The 20,249-nt window shown below is 36.3% G+C and overlaps 1 protein-coding gene across 1 annotated transcript in view; it reads right to left on the bottom strand.

The window, feature by feature from the left end:
- rb (adaptor related protein complex 3 subunit ruby) overlaps positions 1–20,249 on the bottom strand; it is a 482,738-nt gene that overhangs the window by 213,671 nt on the left and 248,818 nt on the right. The window contains exon 15 of the mRNA XM_090402121.1: positions 9,370–9,537. Coding sequence (XP_090258247.1) covers positions 9,370–9,537 — 168 coding nt within the window. The remainder of the gene's footprint in view (positions 1–9,369; positions 9,538–20,249) is intronic.

Raw genomic sequence — 20,249 nt, forward strand, 5'->3', positions numbered from 1 at the left:
TCTGATATTAGAGTTCTGAGAAAGATTAGTGGAGTGAACAGATGGCATCAATAAATAATTAAACAACACATTTAATCACTGCTATATTTCATCTCAGTCACCAAGACATCATCAGGGAAACAACATTAAACAACAGTAAAAACACAGACAAATTTGCACAAACAGTAAGTCAGTAAATGAAAAGATTAGACTGAAAGCTTAAAGTCCTATGAAATCAAGAGCATTCTGAAAAATATGCTCCTGATTTTAGAAAACTCACCCACACATGTAGACACGAGGTAGGTTCCAAAAGTTTCTGGCCTGACATACAAAATTCACACCAATTTTAAAACACCATGCATGACAGACAGCATCATCTACGGAGAGTTTAGTGTACCAGTTTCAGCTTTCTACCTGTGTCATTCAGTTGGAGGCACTCGTTTGACTAACACGTGGCATGCTAAGTGGCTGTCATGTTAAAATTTGAGTACCGTGCTGTGATAAAGTTTTTCACCAAAGAAGGGCTTTCTCCAATGCTATCAAACAGCGACTGGCTGGTGTATATGGGGAAGCTTCTTCTTCATATTCCACCATGAAAGAATCGGCTAAACAGTTTTGCTTAAGAAGAGAGCACATCACAGATGATCCACATGATGGTCTGCCCGTGGAAGTGATGACTGAGAAAAATGTCTCTCTTGTTAAGGAGGAACTGCTCAATGACAGATGGCTGAAGCTCAAAGAAATCTCAGCAAGGTTGGGGCTTTTTATAACAACAGCCTTTCACAATCATTCACGAGAAGCTTCATATGACAAAGGTCATTGCAAGGTGGGTGACTCGACTTCTCTCTTCAATTCAGAAAGAGAATTGTGTGACCTGTTCCTGAAAGTTTTTCAAGCTTGGCCAAGGGAATCAGAGAGAAATGCTGGAATCCACTCTCACTGGGAGTGAAATCATGGTCCTTTATTATGATCCTCTTTCCAAAAGGGATTCCATGGAGTGGTGCAAACCATGCAAAGCACCGTGAGAAAAGCCAAGGTCACTCAGTCCACCAAGAAGATCATGGCAACGATCTTTTGGAATTGACTTCAAGGAAAGGAATACCACCCTGAATGCAGAATATTCCTCCCTGCACAAATTGCACAATGCCATAAAGGAGAAGAGATGAGGAATGCTGAATCATGGTGTTCGCCTGCTTCATGACAATGCTCCAGTCCATAAGGCTATTGTTGTGAAGGCTGCAGTGAAGGACTGTGGCTTCCAGGAGATTGAACACCCACCCTACACAGCCCAGATCTAACACCCAGTGACTATTACCTCTTCTCAAAATTGATGAAAAGCCTTCGAGGAAGACAATTTGCAGATGACAATGAGGTGAAAGTGCAGTTTCAGGCCATTTCGCAGATAAAAGTACAGACTATTTTTTCAAGGGCAAAGAAATGTTAATTCAACGATCTGAAAAGTGTGTTGAAGTAAAGGGAGATTATGTTGAAAAGTGACAAAGTTGTTTTCTTTCTATCACCTCTAAAAGTTAATCAGGCTAGAAACTTATGGAACCACAAACTTTCCCATTATCCCCCCCCCCTCAACAATAAAGTGTTATCAAAACCCTTGTTAATAGAGCCTCCAATCTCTGTTACACTGAGGCTGATCTTACTGCTGAACTCTCCTTTATTCACTAAACCTTCCCGTTGAATGGTTACATGCCAAAAAAAGTCAACAAACTAATGTTCCTTCCATCTCTCTCAACATGTTGACTATGCTAATACTATCATTGTTCCTTATATCCAGGGCACCTCAGAAAAAATAGCATTAGCAATCTCTGCACGATATTTAAACCTTATCTAAAGCTGGCTACTCTCATCTGCTCTTCGAAGGATCCTCTATCAGTTCCAGATGTTTCAATTTCCTGCAACTTATCTTATTATAGTCAAACTGGGAGATTTGCCTGGAGGAACATAAAAAATACATCTGTCACCATGAGTATGGTCAGTAAGGGCTTGCTGACCATGCCTAAGATACCTTGGCACAGAATCTCACACCCATCACCAGCAGAATTAAAAAACCAACCTAATCTTAATAAATATGGTTGTATTAAACTTCCCAAAATTTGAGAAACTTTAACTCATGCCCAACACAGCTACAACTAGCCAATGGCACCCCCCTCATAGGATGTTAGGCTTTCAGTCTAATCTTTTCCACTCAGTGTTTGTGCAAACGTGTGTTTTTGCAATTTTTTCCCTGACAATGTCTCAGTGATTGAGATGAATATATGAGTGATTAAATGTGTTGTTTAATTATTTATATGTGCTGTATTTATTCTATTAAATCCAACAATGAGTTCCAACCAGCATGTAAGTCTAAATAGTTGACTGCTGACATATCTTTCCTATTTATAACAGGATTAATTCAAGTTACACTGGATGAGCAGATGAAGTCTTCTGCTGACCACATAACATTTTTAAAATAAGAAAATGAAAACATTTGAAAGTAAAAGATGCTGTAATGTTATTATAATTGATAAGTAAATATTAACATATGGAAGGAAGCCAGTATACAATAATTATAATGTAATATACATTTGTATTTAATAAGAAAATTAAGCTTAATGATGATTCTTTTTTACTCCTTGCTTAATTCAAGAAAGATATAATATACTCCTAATTCACCTTCTATATTTAAATCTTTCTCTGTTTTGTGCTGAATCTCATTTAGTGAGACTCAAAATTACATAAATATGATGTGAAGAATGAAACTAAAATTTCAACCCCTTTCTCCCCATCCCCCAATAGTTGCATAACTTATAACTTAAGAAGTTTTATGCACAGATTCTCACCATTTCATCATAACCAAGCATATTCAAGAGTAGGTTGTACATCCATATATCCAAAAACTTGGAAATATTAATTTACTACATTTATTTCAAAAATTTAATGTTTAGCTGGTCATCTTCATGAATTATCTGATATGTACCATCAAGTGGTACATATCAGATATTTTATGATATATGCCTCTTGATGTACAGATTATATATTTAATCCAGAATTTAATTTTAAGCAGTACTAAGTTCATGGATAGTTTTCACATCAATTCTTCACCAATATCCTTTCTGATACCTTACCTTTTCTTAAATCCCTCCAGACATTAATGATTTCATCAATTTTGCTACCCATACTGGTTACTTCAATTGGAAGAACATTATATATAAATAAATAGAGGAGACAAGAAAAGGATTTTCCTCCTCTTCTGCTCAAACAACAGTTTAAACCTCCTAACTGGCTAAGATACATTGATGATGTAGTCTCCATTTGGCCACATAGCTCAAATACATTACAATCATTCCTCCTCCATCTCAACAGCCAGAACTCCAGAATCCGGTTCACTACAGAAAAAGAATATATCAACAACCTCTCTTTTCTTCTAAACACTTTACCCACTCATCTCCATGAGGATACCCTTGCTTTCTCAATTTACATTCACAATACATTCATAACTGAATTTTACTATATCACACCTTACTATCCGTTGGCTACAATGCAGGTAAAATTAACAGAATACATTTTCTTCCCTGCATCTCACATCCCTTTCAACAAACAGATTACAGTAATGCTATGCACTCAGTAATGCTGTAAACGTATACTGTTTGTTACTATTTATTTGTTATTCTTTTGTAATGTCTTTACTCTATACTTTATATACCATTATTCTAATTAGTAGTGCGAGTTTTCTCTCTCGTAATCTTTCTTGCTTATATTATTGTGTACTGCGTTTATCTACCTTTTGCACTACGAGTTTTATGCCTAAGGATACTAGAAAATTTATTTTTTTTATTGAGACTGTGCCACTAATATCTTTTAATTGGTATAAAACTTAGTAATACGGCCAGTAGATTTCTCTCTCTCTCTCTCTTTCTCTAATACCAATTCCTTTAGTAAAACTTTACACAAACAGCCATGGTCTATTTTGCACTTAACTTTACGCTTTGGCTATCTCACTTAGTTTCCCGCTCTCAAGTCTGATTTATTTAGGAACAGTGCAGTTGTAAAATAAACAATCAGGCAATACTCAATTGACAGATAATTAAAACACATTTATTTACATCTAAAATAAAGTACATTAAATAAGCGATAGGGAGGTTACTGCTTCTCTCTACCTATCCTTTTGGTATAAAGAAGCAAACTTTCTCTTTTCAATATTAAATGACTAAACAATATATTTACTCTGTTACTTCTCTGCTTGAAAAGATCAAATTGCCGAGACTAATTTTAATCATAAAGAGACTAGCTAGCTATGGCAAGTTATCTTACAATTTATACTCCAGTTAACAACAATTCAGAGGACTCTAGAGATTAGCTAGCTATGGCAAGTTATCTTACAATTTACATTCCAGTTAACAAATCAGAGGACTCTAGAGAACTGACTATTGAAGAACACATTAACAAGTAGAGATAAGGAAGTTGTCATTCCTCTTTATAATGCCTTGATACAGCCACATCTGGATTACTGTGCTCAAGTCTGGTTCCGTGGTTTCTTGAGAATGGGGAAGCAGTGGAGAGGATTCAGAGGTGAGTGATCAGGATGGAGAGTGGCCTGTGGAATGTTCCCTATGAGTATAGACTGAAGCTGGTTGGATGGCAGAAGTTGTTGATACGAGAAAAAGAGGGAATATGATAGAAACATTTAAATTACTTGAAGGATTTTATAGGATAGATGCAGAGAAAATGTTCAGCACTTGGCTAGAGCGACCAGAACAAGGGATTATCCCTGGAAGTTGGATAAAGGTATGGTCAATAGGGGGTGTGAGGACTAGATTTTTTGCTTGCAGAGTGGTGAATGAGTGGAATGGGTTGCCACAGTCAGTTGTGAGTGCTTTGTCTGTTAATGGGTTCAAGGAAAGGTATGATAGATTGGGTCGTCCCCCACGATGAGCGTTTGAATTCCATGGAGGTGCCCAAATAATAATAATATTTTTATCTACCCATTTCTGAATTCTCTTTTTGACCAATTTTTCTAGGACTTTTACCACCATGCCGGAGATACTGATTGGATATAATTTGCTAATGAAGTTTTAGAACCTCCCTTATGCAAGGGAATTATTTTATCCCCTCTCCTTGGAACTCTACCAGAATTGAGAATTAAATGAGAGAGTCTATTAGAGGCATTGCCAGTTCCCTTGCACATTTCCTCAAAAGACAAGCTCGATTTACACTGAGAATCTGCAATAGCCTACAAACCTCCAATTCACCCACCTCTATTCCCACATCAGTCTGTCACATATGCTGAAGCAGTAACCTCACTAGGATGATATATCCTTGCAAAGTGGTCACTCAGTAACTTGCCTATTTTATCTGCTTCTGTCACCTCATGACCATTATCATTACTCGTTAAGGTTAATCTTCCATAGTTATTCTTTCTCTTACTTCCCATGGGATTTCCTTTGGCCCGCATGGCTAGATTCTTCTCACAATCTGATTTTGCCTTCCATTACGTGCTGGTCACCTTTCTCTTTATACACCTTCCACAGCATTTTCTTCTTCTGCAGCTCATGCTTAATGATATTACTCATCCATCTAACTCCTATCTGATTAATTCTCCTTACCTTAGGTTTACAATTTTAATATTGCTTCCTCTAGATGACCCTTAACTATATCCCATGCATGACTAACATCCTTATCCTGCACAGATTTAAGCTAAGCATGTCATAATCACCTGGCTTGTAGTCCGACATATACGACTTCTTGACAGAATATTCCTCATGTTTTACAATCTCCCAAGTCAAGACTGCATGGTCACTTTCACCAATTGGAGGCAATGTGATCACCTTGGTTATGGATAGCTCTTCTGATCCTATGGCCAGGTCAAATACTTTCTCATCCCTAGTCCCATCCTTCACATGCTGCCTTAAGTAATTATCTTTTAGTAGGTATATAAATTCTATTTCTTTCCTGCCATGTGTTCTTTCTTTCTTCCAGTCTATATTTTCATAGTTGAATTCCCCCCATAATAATCACTCGTTCCTGTATACCAAATTAGTACAATGAGTACAGGACCTGTAACTACATCATCTGCTATTAGCCAAATCTCACTAATGCCTATAACCTTCAGCGAGGCTGTACTAACCAATGCCAAAAACTCCTCTCTCTTGTTCCTGATACTTCTGTCATTAGTATATAGAAACTGCAGCATCCCTTTAGGTCCCCACCCACCTTTACTTTCCGAATTAACTACCCTATTCAATATTTTTGCTTGGGAGACTAGATTCTTCACTTGGTCATTCTCACACTCACTCGCTTCATGGGTACCTTTACACAAACTCACTTGCTACCACTCTAATTGCTTAATCCCTGAATTTGTGCTTCAGTATGCTCGGTGAACAAAGCTCTCTCTAGATACTTAACAAAAACCATTTAGATGCAGTCCACCAGCATTGTACAGATCATTCTTTCTGTCAAACACAGACCACAGATCTGCAAATCCTACATCATTCCTTCTGCACAATCTTCATATAGATTCATTGGCTATCAACGCCCTCCTCCTAATCAGTAGGAGACACAATCTTCACCTTGCTCTTCAGTTTTGCCTCTTCTAACAACTCCCTTACATCCTCACTCATAGGATACTTCTTGCCTCTCAAATCATTTGTATCGACCAACACAATCATTTCCTTCGACTTACCTTTTTTTGCATCCGGATGGTATGCCATATATATATATGTAGAGAAGACAGTTATTATTTTCAGGATATACAAGTAATCAAAGAACTTCTAGAAGGACTCTATTTCTTGAAAACATAGGATTAATTTTTATGCATTTTGATAAAAAAATAAAATTTTTACTCACTTAAACATCTACACTTTCAAAAAAACAGAAATGACTGTGCACAACAAATAATGTCTCCCACAACCAAATGTAGAGACATAAACAAAACAAAATTTTATTGTATCAGTAAATACAGTATAATTTTCTATTTCAAAATGACAAAAAGGAGAAAATTATTCTAAGTTTTTTTTTTTTTTAAATCATATCCCACTACTTTTTTATATGAATCACGTTGAAGGCTTAATGGATTGTATATCGCACTCCGAAAAGATTAAAACAGAATTTAATATTTCATCTCAGTCACTGAGACATCTTCAGGGATTACAAAAAACTAATGTAACATATGCACAAATACCACACAATACTAAGCCCAACCACGTGGGTGACTCTAAAGTTCTATCTAGGAAAAGTGCCCTCTAAGGGCAGTTGTAGGTAACCTGGAATGTAAGGTGGGATCTCTGATGATAAGTGTTTCCCAAATCTTAGGAAGTTTAATGCAAATGTATTTATTAAGATTTGGTTGATTTCTGAGAGCTGCTGCTGATTCTTAAAATAGTCTCTTTTTTTTTAATTAACACTTTGGCATACTTTGGACAGACAGGCAGATCAGCAACCATCCGCCTGGAGGAACACAAGTCATACATCTGCAACCCAACCCCGACTATGGTCAGTCGTGGTTGCAGATGTATGACTATTATACCAGGTCTGACTGATTTATGACTATTATGACTATTAGACCAGGTCTGACTGACCATGTCTTGGATACAACCCACAGGATCTCATGGGAAAAAACCACCATGCTCCACCACAGCAAATTCAAAAAAAGAGAGTATTTTTAGAATCAGCAGCAGCTTTTACATTACAGTTTTACAGTTTTTACATTAGTTTTTTGTAATCCCTGAAGATGTCTCAGTGACTGAGATGAAATATAGGAAGTATTAAATTCTGTTATATTCCTTTCTGAGTGCTGTATACAATCCATTAAGCCTCCAACATGATGTCCTCACAGTACTTAAGCCTCTACACATGGGTTTTTTATATGAAGAATGAAAGAAAGAACTTTTTTTTCAGAGTTATTTTGAATAAATCTAAAGAAAAAAAAAGCTAGCTATTCCTTTAATCTTTTTTTTACTGGTGGAAATCAACTAGGATAAAAAGTTATGACTGTGACTTTTTTTTTTTTTTGTACATAATGTTTCATTTATTTTCAATGACTGTAGAGGAAAGAAGTAAGAATGAGAACACCATACCCTCCTGCACTCTGTTTAGTTCAGCAATAGTATATAAAATCAATGTAAGTTCAATGAACTGACTGATAATTCAAATATTCTTTCCCAGGGGTAAACCAATAGTATACAGATGTAAGCAAAACAAAGTTTTATTGTATCAGTAAATATGGTATAATTACCTATTTCAAAATGATACATAAAGGAAAATATAAGCACTCCCAATGATTTTCAGACAACTATCATATGCTTTGAACCTCAATACTGTTATACTTAATATTAGAAAAACCTACTGATTGTAATAATTGATTTTGCTTTTTTCTTATTGCTTTTGTAAATTATGTAATAGGCTATAATCTTAAAATCATTGTTTTGCTAAGCATAATATTTTAAAAAAGCAAATGCTCAAGATTTTTTTTAATGATTTGAATAAAGTTGCATTTGCAATTTTCTGTGCAACTGAGGGTCAACATATTTTACAGAAAAATTCTACAAAAAAAATAAATAAATAAAATAATAATAATAATGAAACAGGTATTCTATAAATAGTGACAAATTGTTTAAAATGAGCTCACCCAATGCAAAATAGACATGATACATGTTGAACCAAGTTCTTGCATTAAGTGCAACTCATGATAATAAATGTGTATCATGGGTATGACACTTTAATAACTTTCAAAATGTCTTTTAACATGCTATCTGTAAAATTCCTTCCGACTAGCCTTTTTGCTAAAAAGGAATAGCAATTCTATCTTTTCTCAAAGCATGAAGTTCCTCATTTTTGCTCAATATACTTCATCAATAAAAAGAGTATGTTATCACTATAACATACAAAGAGAAAAGCATCTGTCAAAACTTCTTACAAAAAAAAAAAAGTAATCTGCAAAAGGAAACAAAAATGTTATCTCTTTCCCCTAAGAGTAAGGATTTCTGAACCATCTTATTATACCAGCTTGATATGTGGTAAGTACTAGTGTTCCTTCTACTTTTTTTACAAAATGACTGCTAACTCTAAAACTTGACTCTTTAATTTTACTTAGATAAATGTGAATTTACTCTAAAAATTAGGTAATTGCATAATTAGGCAATTACAATTACATCTCGGTGAAAACAATTTTTAAAAAAAGTAAAAAAAAAATTACAGAAAAGTACGAAGCATGCTGGCCTAATAAAATAAAACCAAATACAAAATGTTGAAAATGAATTACATCATAAATTTTCCTAATAACTTTTCAAGTTGACATATAAAAATAAGTTCAAGTGAAAATTTTGCTACAATCAGTTTTACACAAAAAACTGTTGGTTTTCATAAAAATGAAAAAATTAAATTCAAAGTTAAGTTACATACTTCATTTATAAATGTCTTGGCAACTTTCCGCAACACATCAGGTGCAATTTTTGTTACCCTATCAGCATATTCTCCTAAAAGCCATAATATAGAAGCACGAGCCATTGGAACAGTAATGGAATCCATCAACCGAGACATGTGAACAATTATATCCTTATGTTCAGAAGGCTATTAAAAAAAAAAAATATATATATATATATATATATATATATATATATTCATAATTAATATATTAAAAGATATAATATTTAAAAAACTTTAAAACTATTTTGATATTATAAAGATAATTATAATAACAAAAAAATCAAGGATATGAATCAGTGCATGCTGGCATTGGTTGACTAAGTGCATAATACATGTTGGTGAGTTGTGAGTTCGAATTCCCAAGTATATGGATGTATATAAGTAAATCATGTGCTAAGGCTTAAATGCTGGGAGCAACACATGTTGGAAGCTTAATGGAGTAAAACGGCACCAGGAAATTTAATCCAATGTTTTTTCATGTCAGTCACAGAGACAACTTCAGAAGGTACAATATGAAACTGTAACACACACATACAAAGGAAACACAAAACTAAGTGAAACTCGGTAGACAAAAGACTGGTGTCCTAACTGAATAGAGTACCTTCTATGGGTGGGTGCCTGCCAGAAGCTGGTTGTAACATGGGATCTCTGAGAATTAATGTTTCCAATGTTTTGGATAGTTTATGCATCCACATTTTTTCAGATTTGGCTACATTTTGAGGACAGCAGCAGATTCTAAAAAAATTCTTTTATTTCTAAACTTGCTGCAACGAAGCATGGTCTGCTAGATCTGACTGATGTATTTTTTATGTTCTTTTAAGCAGATGGCAGCTAATCTGACAGTCTTTCTAACTTGTTTATCTATCTCTCCCTTCCATCTGATTCAGACGGGTTGGGTCTCCTCCTAATGAGGAGTCAAGGCGAAATAATGCAGCCGGCACGCCACTCCTCTGCTGCATCCCTATTGGAGGTATTCGTGACTGTAGTCTGTGCGTGTTCAGGGGGCCGGTTTTCCTGCTTGCAGGATGAAAAAAAAACCAGCTAAACTGGAGGGAAAAACCCTACTGCCCCACTCCCAAGACCGGCTAACTTGGCTATGGCTGAGGAAGATCCTTGAGATCCTCATGTCTCTGACAGGAATCAAACCTAGGACAATCCTTCCTCAGGCATATGGTTACAAAGCACACAGCCACTATGCTAACTGCACAGACCTTTCTAACTTGTAGGAACAAAGAATTCTATACACACCAGGAACTGAGAGTAAGGAACTAGTCCTTAGGGAAATGAATAAGGATAGCCAGTTTCAAGTTAGGTTTGAAGATAGTACAGTTGTATTTTTTTAATTCAAAAAAATCAGAAAAAAAATTCTATTTATTTCAGATGTGGTCTAGACAAAGGGAATGGTGATAGCATTACTGCCTTCTGAAGAGAATGTTTTCCTTTACAATACTAAACAATAAACTAACAACCTGAGCAAAATAGAATCGGAAGAAACAGCAAGTGAGCAGAAACAGCAAGTCAGGACACCATAATAACTAGAGACGATAAAGGCGGTGCCATGATTATTTTAAACCGAAAAATTTATCTGGAAAAAATGAATCGATTAGGCTCAGACAAGCACCTATCACCTTGTGAAATATTACAAAACTAATTGGATTAAAAAGAAAACATAAGAATGACTTAAATCAGTCACATCCTGGCCTGCAGATACAGTTAAAAAACTACTTCCCCACTATGCTCGTTCCTTGAGAATTTATGGTTTGTCCAAGATTCACAAGCAGAATGTACTGCTTTGGCTGATAGTTGAAGCCCTTAACAGCTGGTTGAAGCTATTAACAGCCCTAATTATTAGCCAAGAAACTAGCATCAACACTCAAGGAGTTGGTAGATCATCCCCCCCCCCCCTCCCATATTAAAAACACACAACAATCCCTTTGTAAACAAAATTAAGGACATCCCACTTGAAAAAAGTGATTTATTAGTCGGTTTTGACATCTTTGCCCTTTTCGCAAATGTTCCAATCAATGACACATTTTTTTTTTTTTTTTTTTTTACAGTCCTGCCCAACATCATGGTGCTCTCTGCCCATGTATTACATTCTGCCCATTTTGTCTGGCAAAATACCTTTTACCTACAAAAAGAAGGTACAATTATAAAAATGTTTTTGTTATTATTGTTATCTGATCCCATGCTGCCAGACATTGGACACTTTCTTCAGCCATCTAAACAAACAACACAACTGCATACAATTCACAACTGAAATTGAAAGTCAGAAACATACTTCCTTTTAGAGCAATATATATACACAAACTCTTACCACCACTGCCCAAACCACAAAAATAAGATGTCATTAACACACTAAAAATCAGAGCTTTAAAGATTTGCTCCATTAAGCAAGCAAGCACTTAAACATGAATTAAAAGTTATCAGCAAATACCTTTCTGAAAAATGCTTACAACAAAAAACCATCAACAAAATTCTTCACATGACTCCACTTAAAAATAAAAAAAAAAAACTAGATTTTATTGTAATCTAGTTTATTTTTATAAAACTGTAGCCATTCCATACATTAAAGGGATCAGATAAAATAAACAGAATACTACAGAAATACAACCTTAATGCCCCCCCCCCTTTAAACTTCCTGCAAAATTAAAGAACCTATTCAACTCATCTAAGGATCTACTTCCTCCACTGGCCCACCATGGAGTATTCACTGCAGGATGTGCACAATTCCTATTTGAAAAAAAGGAACATAAATGGGACACTAAATTTAATACTATGGTAAATTTGGCCTTTTTGATCATGCCCTGCATAGAACTGACTGGAAAGGCACTTGTTCTTTACATCACACCAAAATATGGCATGAACATCCAAATCTTAACAATAATGGTGGTCTAAAAATCCCAAGAAAATGGATGGCACATATTTGACTCACATAACCTTTTTGATCAAAGAGTTAATTATAATCAGGACTGTAATAACGTAGGATCTTAGCTTTCATATAACAAACACTTATGTTAAATTATTGTAAGGCCACCAATTTTTTTCAGTATTAAAAGTACTAATGTGAATTTGTTCTCTGATGATGTTATAAATAGGATACATCTCTGATGTAGTTTTTTTTTTTTTTTTCACTAGAGGCCAGGCCAGCAGAATAATGGCTAATCAAATCATTGTCACTCTGGCATACTGTTTGAAATGTAATATAGCTTGCCTTTGTATATATATATATACGTATAAACTCCAGATGATGACCTTAATATGAATGTTAAAAAGCCGGGAAATTAAAGTAATTATTCCTAACACAGTTGCAGTCTCCATAATTTACTGAAATTAATGACTCATGAAGAGATGAATGAGGAAAGGATTACTTATTTTGTTGATTCTGTAGGAACTGTAGCCATCAGATAGGAGGGTGTGGCACATAAGGGGATATCTAAAAATAATCTGAATTATTAAAAAAATATATATATATATATTAAATTTCATAATATCATATTCTAGTATCCTTCAAAGTACTCTCCATGTGAGTCAATGCACTTGTCCCAAACTTTTTCTTCTGGGAACAGTTCTGGAAATGTTCAATTGGAATACTGTTTATGGCCTCCAGTAACTTTTCCTTTCACTTCAATCCACATCAACAAACCACCCCTTTCATGGTTTTCTTCATCTGTGGGAATAAGAAAAAAGTCACGTGGAAAGAGAGATCAGGCAAGTAGGGAGGGCAGGGAACAGCCACCATGTTGTTTTTCATCAGAACTGTTAAAGAGGCAAGGCCATGTGAGCTGGGACATTCTCATGGTGCCAACCTCCACTATTCCCCATTTCTGGCTATTTTTGTCTCACACTATCACGCAGTCTACTCAAAAACATCATCATCAGCATCAAATTCCTGCCATGTACCTTCAAGGGCTGTACAAGATATGATAGTACTACATAAAAAATTTACATCATTACTAACTTCCTATCTACAATTTTCCTGCAAATCAGTCTGTTACTTTATCAGATCCTACATTATCAACATTATATATACTCCAACATTATCAGATCTTATATATCTATCGTCTAAGGCACATTATACCGTATCAATCCACATATATCTTTGTCTTCCTCTGGGTCATTTTCCTGCCAACCTGGCAGAGAACACTTGTTTTGCTAATCTTTCTTCGCTCATTCTGTTTAAGTGTCCATACCACCTGAGATTAGCTCTGCTAACGCATTCCTGGATGCTGATAATGTCAAGTTCTTTCCTAATATCCTAGTTTTTAATATGATATTGCCATTGATGCCATCTGTTCATGCCTCTAATCATTCTCAGGACTCTCATATTTGCAGTTTCTAGTCTTTGGTCAAGTGTTTTACTTCTGACCCAGCTCTCAGATCCATAAGTTAAAATTGGCTTGAATACTGTCTTGTATACAGCTAATTTAGTGTTCCGACTAATTTCTCTCTTATTCCATATGAATTTATTCAATTGACTTCCTACCATACTACCTTTGTTGATTCTGTTGTCTATTTCCATATTTAATTTACCATCTTCACTAAATATCGTGCCTAAGTAGCTGAAATGTTTTACTTGTTCCACAGGCTCTCCGTTCACAACGCAGTTGACATTTTTAATGATTCTGCCTATTTTCATTGTCTTTGTCTTTTTATTGCTGACCTTCATACCATATCTATTACAACAGTTATTCAATTTAGTCAGGGAATCTTGCAGACTTGTAGCGGGTTTATTTAGAAGTATAACATCGTCCGCATAAAGACAGAGCAGACATTAACATCTCCAATTTTGATATCATGTTTAATACCACTTTCCTTCATAATGTGATCCATATAGATAATGAATAACAGAGGGATAATGTACATCCTTGTCTCACACCAGATTTAACATTAAACCATCTTCCTGTACTTCCTTCAATTCTAACTGCTGACTTACAACTCAAATAAAGACTAAGTATAGCTTGATATAATGCCCCACTGACACCATATAACTGTAGCGTAGCTTCTCTCTTGGCACCTTGTCATAGGCCTTTTCCAGGTCTACAAAACTTAAATGCAGATCTTTGTTATATTCCCATGATTTCTCCACTATTTGTCTGATCAGATCTGATCCTGACAGCCTCTATTTAGCCTGAATCCAGCTTGTTCTTCACCAAGCTTTTCTTCCACAATTCTTCTCAACCATTTCTCAAGTATACTGGCATAAATCTTACCAAGAACACTCAGTAGGGAAATACCTCTGTAATTCTCACATTAAATTTTATTTCCCTTTTTATATATGGGTACTATGAGAGCTCTACTCCAATCGTCAGGAATTTACCCCTCTGTCCAGACCTTCTGAACTCTGCAGTGCAGCCACTGTAAGACTTTTATACCACCATACTTCAGCATTTTTGGTCGGACATCATCTACTCCTGCTGCCTTTCCACATTTCAAGCCTTTGATGGCTTTTTCTACTTCAAGTATGGATATGTATTCCTGACTGTATGCCTGTTGAGTGTTTTTTACCAATGTACTATCACTGCTTGTTTCATTTAGAATTTTTCGAAGTAATTACTCCATACTTCAAGGATATCTTTTTCTCCAGTTTTCATATCACCTTTATCATCTCTAACTCCTTTTACAACACTCTTTTCTCCATTTCTAAGTTTCTTCAACAACCTCCAGAATATTTTGCCACCTTCTTGATATTTATTTTCTATGTTCTTGCCAAAGTCCTCCCATGAGTTTTGTTTTGCTAGTTTTACAAAGTGTTTAGCTTTCTTACATTTGTCTCTGTATTCTCTAAGAGCACAAGCTGATTTATTTGCCAGGAACTTTTGATATACTTTCTTCTTTTCCTTCACCGCATCTTTAACTTCCTGTGTCCACCATGGAGTTCTGATTTTTCTATCCTTGCAGAAAACCTCACCACACGCCTCACCACATGCCACTTGTCAGACTGGCAAAGAAAACTGCACACTTATGATGCCTAGCAGCATCACCCATAACTAGAAAACGTGTGTGCACCAAGTTCAGATTCCAGTTATTTTTGGGTACTCTCTCATATATGTCTGGGTTTGGCTGCAAGAGAAGCCTCATAGGAACAAAGACTGTTCGGGCTACCGATTCAAGTTTTTTTTTTTTTTTTTTTTTTTTTGTATACTGTGGATTTCTGCATACTGTATTTGGGTTTCTGTATGCTGTAAAAGATAGGTTGCCATTAGGAATGCATGTTACTAATGTGTCTAGGAAGGCTGGACTACTGTTAGTTTTCTTTACCATCATAAAATGGATTCTTGGATGCTGACAATTGACGTGAAGGAAGGAGTCTAATGTCTCCGGGCAAGATAAAGTGACTGTGCAGTCTTCAGTCTTGACTTGAGGAGATTGTGAAAACTGAGGAATATTCTCTCAAGAAGAGGTATACTCATCATAACCACCTGCCTTGTAGAGGCAGGTGGTTATGATGAGTATAGGAGGAAACTCAAAGCTGTGGAAGGAAGGAAGATTAATTAGGTAGGATTTATATGGATGAGAAATATCATTAAGCATGAGCAGAAGAAAAGAAAATGCTGTGGAGGATATATAAGGGGAAAGGTGACCAGCAAACTCATGAACAATACAAAGGTCAAGCAAGAAAAGTGACCAGTATGGTAAGAAAGGCAAAATTAGATTACAAGAAGAAACTAGCCAAGCAGATCAAATGAAATCCCAAAGAGTTTTTTTCATGCTGTGAGAATAATAAGAAGAATGACTATAGAAGAATAAACTTAATGAGTATTGATGATCGGAAGGTGACGGAAGCTGATAAAATAGTTGAGTTACTGAGTGACCACTCTGCATTTGAGGTTAATGCTGTAACAGACTTAAGTGGCAAACAGAGGGAGATGAATTGGAGATTCTTATGATATTGCAGAATCTCAATGTAAATACAGCTATGGGATTAGATGGGATATCAGCACACCTTTTGAGAGAATATGCAAAGGAACTGGCAATGCCTCGGACTAGACTATTTAACTTAAGTCTCAGCTCTGGTAGAGTTCCAAGAGAGTGGAAAGGGGCAAAATAATTCCCTTGCATAAGGGAGGTTCTAAGACAGTAGTAGCAAATTATAGACCAATCAGTATCTCAGGAGGTGGTAAAATAGAGTGACCAGATTTTCAAAACAAAAAAAAAAGGGACATTTACTGTGTGTTATTCTTTTGGAAGGAGATTCAACTCCTACCCACGAATTTGGTGGCACAGCTAGAAACTAAATAAATTTTCCAAATTCAGTTGAGAATAAACACCAGTAGGTCAGACAAAGAGATTGGCTCCAGCCTGAGGCAATTTCTTTGTTCTGTAAGTTTTGCACACGTGAGCTTTATTATTTACGGCCATAAGTCAGAAGTATAGTAAAGGTTGAGAAGAAAGGTTTAAACGAGATAACTATAGTTTTTACAAGGGTGCAGAAGACAAGATATAATTAAAGATTTAATAACATTTAAAATAAACACATACATAACAAGAGTCTGCGAGACGGATCATCTACTGAGCAGACTTCCATCTTCAGAATATAACTGAGCATTAACAGGGAGTTGGGTGCACCACCCCAAATATGAGAGCAATATGCTTGGGTGGATTTGGGATGAATAAAATGTTGGAAATTGTGAAGAAGAGAAGTATTGTTTTGAATGAAAAGAGAATACCAAGTTTTTTTGGGTGAGGAGGCTATGAATGTCATGTGTTTGTGCTAGGACAAGTTAGATGTGAAAGCTAACTCAAGAAAAGAAAAAATTATCTTGACTAGCAATTGGAAAATTATCAAACTTAAGGGGAAGTGAAGTAACATTTTTCTTCTGAGAAATAACAGACAAAAGTATTTTGCTTGATAACATTAAAATTCACTAGATATCTTCAACCCCACTTGATTAAGAACTCACTTTTTAAGACTCTGTGGATAAAAAAGTTTGCCATATTGTAATCATTTTGAGACGTACAAGGTTTCTGAAATGAAAGAGACTGAAGAATACTATCACCAACAAAAATATAGACAGGATATGAAGTCAATGAGAAAAGATCATTGATGTATAGAAAGAAGACTGTTGGATAAAGAACAGATCCTTGGGGAAATCCAGCAGTGAGAGAGAAATCTGATGAAAGGAAATCATTCACCATGGAATGCAGTGAATGACCAGAGGAGGATACTGGCAATCAAACTGCAAAAGATAGGAGGGAAACCTCAAGGTTACTTTGTTTGCGCCTTGGTACCAAATTCAATCAAATACTTTGAAAATATCAGGGGCAACCAAATGACTTTTGTCAACATTTTTCATGACTTATGTGCAAAGGTCAGTAAATCAAAGGTCTACTGCAAAATGAGAATGAGAGAATTTGCATTGGTGATCATTAATTCACCGATGAGTTCTCTAGAACCGAAGAAGCTGGCCATAAATGATTTCTCCATTACTTTCAAGAGTATAGAAGTGAGGGTAATGGGTATGACAGTCTGATAGCTAACTTTTATCTTCCTTTTTTATGGATAAGCTAGATAAAGCTTCCTTACATGTTGATGGACAGTTGCCAGCTTGTATTGTTGATACAGGATAATTGTTAATTCTGTAACAAACATATTCAGTACTACTTGAGAGATACATCTGGAGGGGAGACATATCCAAGTAGTTTGCATTATCATGGGAGGAGATTTATCTTGGTTGTCTATATAACACGAGAAACAAAAGATGCCTTATATTGTTATTAAGAATCATTGTTATTAACATCAGAATATGAGAGATACAGAAACAAGGAAGGGCAGAAGAGTCAACTGCCATTTAAGCAGGATGCAAGCCTTTTGTATTTGGCCCTTATGAAGTCTATTTTGGATTTGTTGATCATTTGATTTGATTTATTCTTTTATTATTACCACCCTTGTGGTACATTGCTTGTACAAAAGAAGCCCCAGAGATGTAACACTGACACCATAAAGCTAACATCTCTAACCAGGCGTACAAAAGTAACAAGCCTCCTGGACCACTTGCAGCAGCCATGATAAAAACACAATTCAAAAAATTCCATGCCGGCTCGATCGTCGCTCGAAATAACAAGAATCGCATAACTTGTTTGGGAGGAGGACAAGCTTCATAAAATAAGTTACAGTCCCCTAAACAACACTCTCTCAAGATATGTTCCTTAAATATAGAAGGGCTATCTAAATCCAAAGCCAACATCATTGGCAAAATAGCCAAAGACAAAGTGATTGACGCCCTGGCTCTCCAGGAAACCCATGTAATAGATATGGTATGAAGGTCAGCAGCATGACACAGCTCTCCATAGATTAAAGATCCCAGGCCTAATTCTTGTATCTTATAACTGCCATCCCAAGCATAGCCTGGCTACCTACATCAGGCCTGGTCTCAAGAACATAACCCAATGCATGCCTGAAGCAGAATACTCCATAAGTATTAAAATTCAAAATACTACCATCTACAAACCACCATCGCAATCCTGGCCTGACCAGATGGACCGGCCACCACCTCACCCTGCTATCTATGTTGGTGACTTCAAGTCTCATCACTCCATGTGGGGCTACTCCTCCAGCAACCAAGATGGTAATAATCTAGTTAACTGGATGGATACATATAACCTATATTTGATCTACGATGCCAAGCAGGAAGGCACTCTTCACTCAGCTAGATGGAACAGAACTGACACCCTAGATCTGTGCATAGTCTCTGAAGACCACCCTCTGCCAACAACCAGAACCATCCTCAACAGATTCCCTAACAGCCAGTATTGTCCTACACTAATAGAGAGGCACATCAATCCCAATAATCAGTGGAACACTAATTGCTAGATGGAACCTTCGCAGATCCAATTGGAATGTATTTGAGAAACAAATTGAGCAAATCATTACAGTAAAACCACCCACCTCTATTTGCTATCCCCAATTTGTTAAACTAATCAAAACTGCAGCCAAAGTGTCTATTCCTAGAGGCTACAGAAAACAATATATCCCATGCTGGAGTAGGGAAACTGAGGAACTTATAGCCAAATATGAAGAAAGTGAAGACCCTAATGCTGCTAAGAGCTCATAGCAATGCTGAATAAAAAAAGAAAGGAAAGATGGATCTCAACCATTGATTAACTTGACTTACCAAATCTAGCCAGAAAAGCTGGTCACTTCTGAGAAAATTGGGGGAGGAGGCAGAACCAACAAAACACAAACCACCAGAGATAAGTCCTGATCAAATGGCTAATCATTTACTGAAAGCCTCCAAGATACGTCCCGGCTCTATCAGGAAAATAACTGTGCAATATTCCATCAAGCTTCCTGAACTTGTACACGTGAAGAAGTATAAGAAGCCTTAAAACTCACCAAGAATGGCAAGGCTGTAGGAGTGGATGGTATCTCCCCCCCAGTCTCGAAAACATCTCGGCAAATGAGGTCAAACATGGCTGGCTGCACTTTTCTCAAAAATTATAACTGGAAAACTACCAAATCTGTGGTGGGAAGCCAAAATAATTGCCATGCCCAAACCAGGAAAAGATCCAAATGATGTCAAAAATCTTTGACCTATCTCCTTGCTTTCCTCCACCTTTAAGCACTATGAAAGAATTCTCCTTAAAAGAATTTCACTACTCATCAAAAGAGCACTCCAGATTGAACAAGCTGGTTTCAGGCCAGGAAGAAGTTGCTGTGACCAGATCCTGGATTGACAACACAGAGTGAAGCAGGCTTCCAGAAGAAACTTAAATTTCTTCTGGAAGCCTGAATCAGCACAGTCTGGATCCTAAAGCTAGACAATATTCTTCTTCTTCTGCAGCTTGTCCCACTTAAGTGGGGTCGCAGTTTTTGGTGAGTCTTCTCCACATCCTCCTGTCTTGGGCTGTAACCA

The sequence above is a fragment of the Typopeltis vanoorti genome, chromosome 12 (assembly GCF_054136105.1).
Source record: "Typopeltis vanoorti isolate ZY-2024b chromosome 12, IOZ_Tvanoo_1.0, whole genome shotgun sequence".
In the NCBI taxonomy this organism is placed as follows: Eukaryota; Metazoa; Arthropoda; class Arachnida; order Uropygi; family Thelyphonidae; genus Typopeltis; species Typopeltis vanoorti.